We start from the raw sequence: 10663 nt of genomic DNA on the forward strand, positions 1-10663 counted from the left end.
CAGGGTCATGAGATCCAGCCCTCCACTGGGCTCTTTGCTGGGGACATGGAGCCTCCTTAAGAGTCTCCCTCTTTCTCTCTCCCTCTGTCCCTCCCCCATCACCTTGCTGGCTCATGCTCTCTCTCTCAAAAAAACAAAAAAAAACAAGAAAAAGAATCAAGTTGGCAAAATATTGTTTTTTACTTTACAGAAGTTATCCTTGGGAGTGGTTTATGTGATGTTAAAGAGTTAAAGAGTATATATATATATATATGTAATGTGTATATATATATGTCATGTTAAAGAGTTAGAATATATATATGTATATATATGTAATGTGTGTATATATATGTCATGTTAAAGAGTTAAAGAGTATATATATGTATATATATGTAATGTGTATATATATATGTCATGTTAAAGAGTTAAAGCGTATACATATGTAATGTGTATATATATGTCATGTTAAAGAGTTAGAGTATATATATGTATACATATGTAATATGTATATATATGTCATGTTAAAGAGTATATATATAAAATATATATACTTAAACATATATAATTATTTATATATAAATAAGAATGATTTTAATTTACATGTTAAACATTATGTAAGTAGTCATGACATTATCACACCTTGGGAGGAAAGACATACAAAAAAAACCCCAAACAAACCGGAAGTCCCACCTCATTTATTTTGATAACAATCATTTCGAGTTAGTAATGCAAGTTTGTCAGGTTCAACCACTTATGGGACTCTATCTCTACCAAGTATGCCGTATATATTTTCATTTCTCTCTCAAACATACACAGTCAATTTTATTACCCCATTTCACAGTTGAGGACATTGATGCCTGGCTCTAAGGAACTTGCCCAAGATCGCATGGGCAGGGAGGGGGTGCAGTCGGACCTCCTGATCCCCAAGGCAGCACATGGACCCCACGGCCACCCTACTCCCCCCAGGGACGAGTTGGGGGCGGGGGCAGGGGGGCAAGGTGGCTTTGCCCAGCTGGGCGGGGAGCCTGAAGACTAGAGACCCAGCCTCCACTTCTTTATATGCTTCATATTCTCAGTCCCGTGTTGATTGGTATGGAGAACAGTAATTCCCTAAAATTTCAGAACTAGACGTCCACATGAGTCAAGGAATAACCAAAAAATTCTGTTATTGATAAGCTTTTGGAAAAGATCTCTACAAACTAAAAGAAAATCTTTTGTTCTAAAAATATCATGCTGTAGGGGCACCTGGGTGGCTCAGATGGTCAAACGGCTGCCTTCGGCTCGGGTCGTGGTCCCAGGGTCCTGGGATGGAGCCCCACATCGGGCTCCTGGCTCAGCGGGGAGCCTGTTTCTCCCTCTCCCTCTGCCTCTCCCCCTGCTCGTGCTCTCTCTCTCTGTATCTCTGTGTCTCAAATGAATAAACAAAATCTTTAAAAAAAATATTATGCTGTAAAAAAAATAACCAGAGCTCAAAAGGGGGTAGAGAAAAATGTTAAATTCTCTTGCCTCCCACCCTCTTAATCCCAATCAGGTCCCCTCCCTTTTTAATATAATCCAGGGGGGAATCTGGGTGGCTCAGTGGGTCAAGCATCCAACTCGTGATTTCATTTCAGGTCCTGATCTCAGGGTAGTGAGATCGAGCCCCTTGTTGGGCTCTGTGCTCTGCACGGAGCCTGCTTGTTCCTCCCCCTTTGCATCTCCCACACCACCTTCCACTTTATGTTTGATTCTGCTTTGTTAATTTATGCAGCAAATATCAGTGGAGTGCTGACCACACGTGGGGCACCAGTGAGCTGCTGAGCAAGGCCACCTTCCGACTTTCATGGGTCCTTTCCTCCAAGATAAAAAAAATTAAAAATTATATTTTGTGACTGTTGCCATAAAGACCTAAAGACTGTTGCCATAAAGACTATTGCCATAAAGACCCACCATCTTTGACTCTAAAATTTCATTTGCTTCCTTCTGATTTTAGAAGAGATTAAGACATGTTTGTGGGCCGCCAAGTCTCGTGGGCCCTGGGCCCTGGGCCTGCTGTCCTGGGGCCTGATTCCCTGCACCCTCACCTCTCTGTCCTCCGACTCTCACCTTGGCACCTTTGTCTCTGCTGTGCCCTGAGAACCAGCTCCTCTGGCTTGATCCTCATGCTGGGGTGTGAGGGTAAGGGGCAGCTGTAAGGAGAGCCCTTTCCTGAGACCCTAAGCAGCCGCCCTCTCTCACCAGCCAATCTTCTACTCTCTTTCTTTCAAAGCACCTATCACACACCTAAATACCGTGGTTGTTCAAAAAATTACTTATCGTCTGTGGGAGGGGCAGAGAGAGAGAGAGAGAGAGCGCATCTCAAGCAGACTCCCCTCTGAGCTCAGAGCCTGACGTGGGGCTCGATCCCGTGACCCTGAGATCAAGAGTTGGAGACTCAACCGACTGAGCCACCCAGGCACCCTTATTTTGAGACATTTTCTGCATACAGATCATCTCTATTTATTTCTCTATCTACCTGTCTATCTACCTATTTTCTCTATATTTGTATCTATCTTCTTGAAAGACATAAATCACTTCATGCTACACCTGTCTTTTTAATGCTTCCTTTCTTTAAATAAACTTATTTTGTTACGTATTTTTTCCAATTGTATCCTTGTCCTTTCTCTGTCCCTCTCCTCTATTTTTTAGTAATGTGGAAGATATATCATGTGTTTTTAGTCTCTCCTAGTAGATACATATCATATACACTGTACATACTGTTAAAAAACAAGATTCAATTGAGAATATTTGACGATCTAATTGGCTTTACTAAGTGATTCATGAATTGAACAGCAATCCCATCTAGCAAGTAGATGGGAGCCCTGAGAAGCTGCACAAAATGGAAGGTTTTTATGGGAAGGTGGGTGGGTGAGGAGTTATTAGCAAAAAAAGAAAGGATTGTTTTAGGAAAGTCACCTTCCCTTAGGGAAGGGGGGTCTTATGCAGATTACCTCATCTTCCTTTGGGGAATGGAGAGAGCCCTGTGACAGATAACCTCATTGATGTCATCCAGAGAATTCCAGACTGATTGTCTTAAAATTCCACTCCTAGAGAGGGTGAAAACTACAATGAAGTCTTGGTTTGCTGTCCTGGCAAATGACTCCACCTTGGGCCTTGTGGCTTCCTTTTTAACAACACAATCACATATACTAACATCTATATTATTGCATGCCAGATATAAAATATACTATTTTACATATAAATTAACTATCTAAATCTATATATTGATCAACTTTAGATGGTGTACTGGGTTGAGTAGTGGCCCCCTACTCCCCACCCCCATTTGGAAATAGGGTCTTTGCAGATGTAATCAAGTTAAAATGCGGTCATACTGGATTAGAATGGGCTCTAACCCAATGACTGGTGTCCTAAAAAGAGGGAAATTGGGACACAGAGGTACTTGAGGAGAACACCATGGGAAGACAGAGGCAGAGGTTGGAGTGATGAGTCTACAAGCCAAGGGATGCAAGAACTTCTGGCAAGCACCAGGTGCTACGAGAGAGGTAGGTATGAAGCAGAATCTCCCTCACAGCTTTTAGAAGGAACCAGCCCTGCCAACACTTTGATTTTGGGCTTCTGGCCTCCAGAACTGAGACAGAATAAACCCGGCTGTTTTAAGCCATCCAGTTTGTGGTAATTTGTGATCGCTAGGAAACCAGTATAGATGGTATGCACTGTAGCCACATCCTAATTCTGGTGGCATGCGTTGTCTGAAAGTGCGATCATTAGCCTCACAGAAGTCTGCCCAGGGTGAGGTTACACTTCTGGGTAGCTCCAGAGGGTAGAAGTGAGATGAATGAGTCTTGCTCAGGGAAGTGATGAAATTATAGCTTTCTTTTGACTACTGAGTATTTGAAGATGAAGGGTCTCAGGATCCTCTTTTAGAATATCCTCATTTCCCAGGGCTATCAATGAAGAGTGGGGAAGTTTAGTGGGACTCAGGGTCCAAAACAGTGCCTGGCACATAATAGACCCTCAAAATGTCTGTGCAAGGCATGGATGAATGAATATGCTTGGTTAAGCGACATAACCACTGGACTTATCTGTCAGATGTCTGCTTCAGATGCGGTGGTGGTGGGTAAGGAGAGCCCAGTTAGGCGGCCGGAGACCTGCGCTCTGTGTCCAGGTCCGGCCCCCAACTTGCTATGTGATCTGGGGCAAGTCCCTTTCTCCCTCTGAGCCTCAGTTTCCTTTCATTAACGGGGAGGACCCAGCGCTGGGCCCGCGATCTCCAAACACCTGGGCTTCCAGCTGGGGCTCTGCGTGCGAACTGGTGCCCAGGACGAGGGACCCTCCTTTAGGGGAGGCCCTAACAGCGTCCCGTGGCGCAGACCCTCGCTGGGTTCGGGGGCTCGGGAACCCAGGGGCGGGGGACTGGGGGCTGGGGGCTGGGGCTCTATCTACTCTGACCGGCCGCTGCTCACCTTCCCGATGTTCCCGCTGCTGTATGAATCCAGCAGGTTTATAAACACCCTCTGGATCCGGATAACTTTCTCCGTGGCTTCCTCTTCTTCAGCCATGCTGGGGGCAGCACTGGTTGCTAAGGGGAAAGCGTCCCTCTGGTTGCCAAGGAGGTGGGGCGGGGGGGGGGGGGGGGGCCCCCCGGGGGGGGGGCCCTAGGGCGCGGGGCGGGGCGTTCCCGGGGGGGGGGCGGGGCCGCGGGTCTTCCGCGCGGGGTGGGCTCTGCGGGGCCTGGGGGCCACAGTGGCCCCCCACCCCCGCTCTGCTTGGCTCCACGCCCAGTGCTCGCCCGCGGAGCGAGTCCTCTTTCGGAGCCTCCTGGGGCCTTGCCATAGGGGCCACGTGACCCCGGCTCCCTTTCGTCTCTTTAATTCTGAAACTGGAAACGCCCCCGGGTTCACAAGACCCGGAGGACTGAAAATACTGTTGAATCTGCTGAACGAGGAAAGCCCGAAGCCCATTCCGCTGTGGGATCGTGTGACCGGGAGGACGTGGCAATCCTCCGGCGCCGAGAGCAGCTGTTGCCATGGAGTTCTGGGTCCAGGACGCTGCAACGACAGTCCTCACTGTGCAGCCAGTCGCCTCTCGGTCTATGGGGCTCGGCAGGCCCCGGGGTTGTTCGGTCGCAGTTCCGGAGAGACCTCGGGGCTGGGCAGGGGTGGTGGCGGCTGGGGGCCATGGTGCCCGGCGGCCATCCACATTCACAAAGGGATGGAATTTAGGCTTTTGACCTTTCCAAATGAGATTAGACATGCAGGTGCCCAGATAAACGGACAAATTAAAAGATGAAAGATGACATCCAGTTTGCCTTATCACGGGACCACAAATGTCCTTGTGGACATCCTGCCCTTATCTTGGAATAGTCAGATTCTATTGAAATACTTCGTGCTCTAAACAATAACTTGTTAAATATAAATATTTAACGCATACAGCATTGGGGGGGTAGTTTTTTGTATTTTTTTTAACTGATTGCCTTAAAAAAACCCGGATGTGACCCAGGGGCTCCAGCCAGGTTGGAGGCTCTGGGCACTCAGCAGATCTGGCCTTGAATTCCAGCTCTGCAGCCATTTGTTAGCGATTGGGACGATGTTTTAACCTTACCTCAGCTGTTAAATTGATGTAAAACACGAGTGAACTCACCAGCCTAACATGTTGTGCTGTTAGGATTGAATAAGACATATTTGACAGCCTTCACTGAAGTGGTGTCCAAAGGTGAAATTGCTTTTTTTTTTTTTTTAAGGTTTTATTTATTTATTTGACACAGAGAGAGAGAGCACAAGCAGGGGGAACGGCAGGCAGAGGGAGAGGGAGAAGCAGGCTCTCCACTGAGCAGGGAGCCTGATGTGGGGCTCTATCCCAGGACCTTGGGATCATGACCCCAGCCAAAGGCAGACACTTAACCAACTGAGCCACCCAGGCACCCCAGAAATTGCTTTTTTTTCCTGCAATGTTAAGGCACCCTTCGGCAAATGGGACCCTTTCATCCCTTTTTTTTTTTTTTTTGGTCTCCACCCCCTTTTCTTTTTAATGAATGAATGAATGAATTAACTAAAGGTGGGGAAGCCTACAGGGAGAGGGAGAGAGAATCTTAAGCAGGCTCCAGGCCCAGGACAGAGCCCGATGCTGGGCTGGATCTCACCACCCTGAGATCATGACCTGAGCCCCAAATCAAGAGTTGGACGCTTAACTGAGTCACCCAGGCGCCCCCCGTTTCTTGTCTCATTAAAACTTGTTTTGATAAAATAATTAACCCTTTGAAATTTTGCATTCAATTTGGGAATAGCTTGCTTATAGCAACATTCTTTTTAAAAAATTATCCACAAGGTGTAAAAATATTCATGCAAGACCTGAGCAAAACTTGATAGAGATCTTCTTCAGCATTCTTTCAAATGACTTGTTATTCCAAATACTCTAGAATTCACTGGATGCTTCTTTTTGATTTTTAGTTTGTCCCTACTGATGTGCAGTTAAGCAGGTATTTTGAAAGCTGTTCAACTGGATGTGTTACTATAAAATATCTCACCTTGTTTCATTCTTATGTTTATACTCCTGGTAACAGCTAAAGGAGCTAGCCCCATAGTTATAAGTAGATGGCTTCCAGAGAATTTTATATCTATCATATTGGTAGGTGAGAAAATGAGATTCTATTGATTAATTCTATTATATCAACAAGTAATGTACCTTTCTTTTACTGTTATTCCTTTCTTTTTTCAAAATTAGCTTTCATACACAGGCATACCTTGGAGAATTTTGGTTTCCAGACCACCACAATAAAGCGAGTATTGCAACAAAGCTAGTCAAATGATTTTTTTTGGTTTCCCAGGGCATATAAAACTTATGTTTACCCTATACTGTAGTTAAGTGTTCTATAGGATTATGTCTAAAGAAACTAATGTACACAATTAAGAAATACTTTATTGCTAAAAAATGCTAACCATCATTTGAGCTCTCAGCAAGGGTCTTGCCTCAATGTTAATGGCTGTTGACTGATCCGGGTGGTGGGTGTTGAAGGCTGGGGTGGCTGGGGCAATTTCTTAAAATAAGACAATTAAGTTTGCAGCATCAATTGACTCTTCTGTTCAGGAATGATTTCTCTAGCATGTGATGGTGTTTGATAGTGTTTTACCCACAGAATTTTCTTTTTTTTTTTTTTTTAAGATTTTATTTATTTATTTGAGAAAGAGAGTGCACAAAGTGAGAGAGAGCACGGGCAGGCGGTGGGGCAGAGGTAGAAGCAGACTCCCCGTTGAGCAGAGAGCCCAATGAGGGGCTTGATCTGAGGACGCCGGGATCATGACTTGAGCTGAACTGACTGAGCCACCCAGGTGCCCCAGTAGAACTTCTTTCAAAATCGGAATGGATTCTCTCAAACCCTGCTGCTGTTCCATCAACTAAGTTTATGAGATATTCTAAACCTTTTGTCGTTTCAACAATCTTCACCAGTAGATTCCATCTCAAGAAGCCCACCTTCTTAGCTCATCCATAAGAAGCAACTCCTCATGTGTTCAAGTTTTGTTGTGAGATTGCAGCAATTCAGTCCCATCCTCAGGCTCCTTGCTGTTTCCACCCCATCTGCAATTTCTTCCTCCACTGAAGTCTTGAGCCCCTCAAAATCATCCATGGGGGTTGGAATGAACTTCTTCCAAATTCCTGTTAATGTTGGTCTTTTGACTTCTCCTCGTGAATCATGACTGCTTTTCATGGCATCTAGAATGGTGAATCCTTTTTAGGTTTTCAAATTTACTTTGCCCAGATCCATCAGAGGAATCGTAAGACAGCTACAGCCTTTCAAAATGTTTCTTAAATAAGACCTGAAAGTCGAAATGACTCCTTGATCCATGGGGCAGAATAGATGTGGCAGCAGGCATGAGAATAACATTCATCTGACTGCGTATCTCCATCGGAGTTCCTGAGTGACCAGGATATTGTCAATGTAATATACAGTCAGTAATATTTTGAAATGAATTTTTCTTTTCCCAACAGGTCTCAGCAGGTGCTTAAAATATTTAGCAAACCATGTTATAAACAGAGGTGCTGTCACCCAGGCTTAGTTGTTCTGTTTATAGAGCACAGAGCAGATTTAACATAATCCTTTTTTTTTTTTTTTTTAAGATTTTATTTATTTGAGAGCGTGTGAGAGAGAGAGCACGAGCAGGTGGGAGGGCAGAAGCAGAGGGAGAAGCAGACTCCCCGCTGAGCAGGGAGCTCCATGCAGGGCTCGATCCCAGGACCCTGGGATCATGACCTGAACTGAAGGCAGACACTTAACCGACTGAGCCACCCAGGTGCCTGGCATAATTTTTTTTTTTTTTAAAGACCTTATTTATTTGAGAGAAGAGAGAGTGAGCACAGGGAGGGGCAGAGGGACAAGCAGACTCCACACTGAATGCAGAGCCTGATGCGGGGCTCAATCCCAGGACCCTGAGATCATGACCTGAGCTGAAGTCAGACTCTCAACTGACTGAGCCACCCAGGTGTTCCTAGCATAATTCTTAAGGGCCCTAGGATTTTTTGGAGCGGTAAATGAGCATTGGCTTCTGCTTAAAGTCACTAGAGCGTTAGCCCCTGACAAGTCAGCCCGTCCTTTGAAGCTAGGGATTGACTTCTCTCTAGCTATAATAGTCCTAGAAGTTATCTTCTTCCAATGGAAGCCTGTTTCAATTTTCAATTGAAAATGTTTAGTGTAGCCACCTTCATTAATCATCTTAGCTAGATCCTCTCGATAGCCTGCTGCTTTGATTTGTACTTTTATGTTATGGAGACATTGCCTTTCCTTAAACCCCCTGACCAACCTCTGCTAGCTTTGAACTTTTCTTCTGCAGCTTCCTCACCTCTCCCACCCTTCATAGCATTGAAGAGTTAAGGCCTTGCTCTGCAAGAGATTTTAGCATAAGGTAATGTGGTTGGTTGATCCTGTCTAGAACACTAAAACTCTCCCCATGAGCAATAAGGCTGTTTTGCTTTATCATTCGTGTATTCACTGCGGTAGCACTTTTTCCTTCAAGAACTTTTCCTCTGCATTCACATCTTGGCTAATGGGTGCAAGAGGCCCAGCTTTTGGCGTATCTTGGCTTTCCACGTTTCCTTCACTAAACTTAATCATTTTTAGCTTTTGATATAAAGTGAGATGGGCAATTCTTCCTTTCACTTGAATGCTTAAGAGGCCACTGTAGGGTTATTAATTGGCCTAATTTCAATATTGTTGTGTGTCAGGTGCAAGGAGAGGGTGAGAAGGAAATGGCTGGTTAGTGAAGCAGTCAGAACACAATTTATCAGTTAAGTTCACCATCCTATATGGGTAGGGTTTGGGGGCCCCCCCCATTATAGTAACATCAGAGATCACTGACCACCATAATAAAATACCTTTAATTTGTGACAAAAAATCCTGCATTATCTGTAAAGCGCAATAAAATGATACGCACCTGTAACCACAGAGTTCCGGTGATGCTTTTACCAACACACACTGGACAGGGATAGTTGGTGGAGACAGAAGGCTGGGTTCTGACCCAACTCCAGTGTTCACAGGTGGGCCGCTGAGCAAGTCCCTCCATCTGTCCAAATCTCAGCTATGTCATCCACAAAACAAAGGGGCTGAAGGCAGAGTTCTTAAGTCGACGTGATCTATGCCGGAATCTGTGTTTCTACCCTGCTCCCCTCAACACTTTCTGTGTTTCTAAACATTGGACAGAACGACGCTGTGTGCGATGGAGGAAGCTAATGACCAGGACACCACTGGGGGCTGATTTGCTGCTGATGACCTGGAGGAAAGGGGGGGAGGGTGTCATCATGGCAAAAGAGGTGGGCACTCTTCTGTCTTCACAATCCTACTGCCTCTTCAAGTATCCTGGGAATGAACACAACTCCACCTAGCTTGGTGCTTTTGCTAGAGAAAGGTTCTTTAGCTGGCTGAAACCCTGGATCTATTGTATTTCGCCTCCAATTAGTGCATATAGGCTAACGCAGAAACTGTGAGAACGTATGAAGATGAAAATTACCTATCTTACCACCTAGTGATAGCTACTATTAACATTGTAGAACACTGTGTATTTTCCAAAAATAGATCATAGTTTTATATCCTTTTTTATCATGTAGTATAATTTTTTCCTGTTGCCATTTTTTCCATGATTTTTAATGGCTGCATATTTTTCCATCAAAAGCATGTGGTGTAACAACCACTTTTTAGAGCCTTTCCAATTTTTCATTAGAGAAAGTAAACATCCTTGTAGTATATTTTCTGCTGAGTCACTTCCCTATGCTAGTTTGCTAGGATATTACAAGTACAGAAGTTGCAAGCTTTGTAAAGGCTCTATTACTAATGTTTTCCAGAAACATTGTTTCTGGATATATTCTCTGACAGAATGTAAGAGTGCCCCTCACTAAATCCTTATTGTTATCATTACATTTAAATAAGGGAGATCATGAAACTATTAGGTGAAACACAGAGCTAAACCCTATTTTCCTTTCTTGAATTACTGGTCAAGCTGAATATCTTTCAAGTGGTTACTGGACATCTATATATTTTTTAGAGTTGTTTGATCATATTATATGCCCATTGTTCTTGTTTTCTTACTGATTTGTAAGAGTTACTTATTTAGAGGCTTTTCCTTTTTTTCCCTTTTTCGTTTGGAAGTGAAATCAAGGCTTACTTTATCTGATTAGATTCTTTAAACAAGCTGGATGAAATGGAAGTTTTAGTATCTGTATA

The 10663-nt window shown here is 44.3% G+C and overlaps 1 protein-coding gene across 4 annotated transcripts in view; it reads right to left on the bottom strand.

The window, feature by feature from the left end:
- Nucleotides 1-4517, bottom strand: part of AK7 (adenylate kinase 7) — a 67847-nt gene extending 63330 nt beyond the window's left edge. For all 4 annotated transcript variants that reach the window (XM_021679685.2, XM_021679686.2, XM_021679684.2 and 1 more), the window contains exon 1: nucleotides 4422-4517. In XM_021679685.2, coding sequence (XP_021535360.1) covers nucleotides 4422-4517 — 96 coding nt within the window. The remainder of the gene's footprint in view (nucleotides 1-4421) is intronic.
- Between the last annotated feature and the right edge of the window lie 6146 nt (nucleotides 4518-10663).

The sequence above is a fragment of the Neomonachus schauinslandi genome, chromosome 9, assembly GCF_002201575.2.
Source record: "Neomonachus schauinslandi chromosome 9, ASM220157v2, whole genome shotgun sequence".
NCBI lineage: Eukaryota > Metazoa > Chordata > Mammalia > Carnivora > Phocidae > Neomonachus > Neomonachus schauinslandi.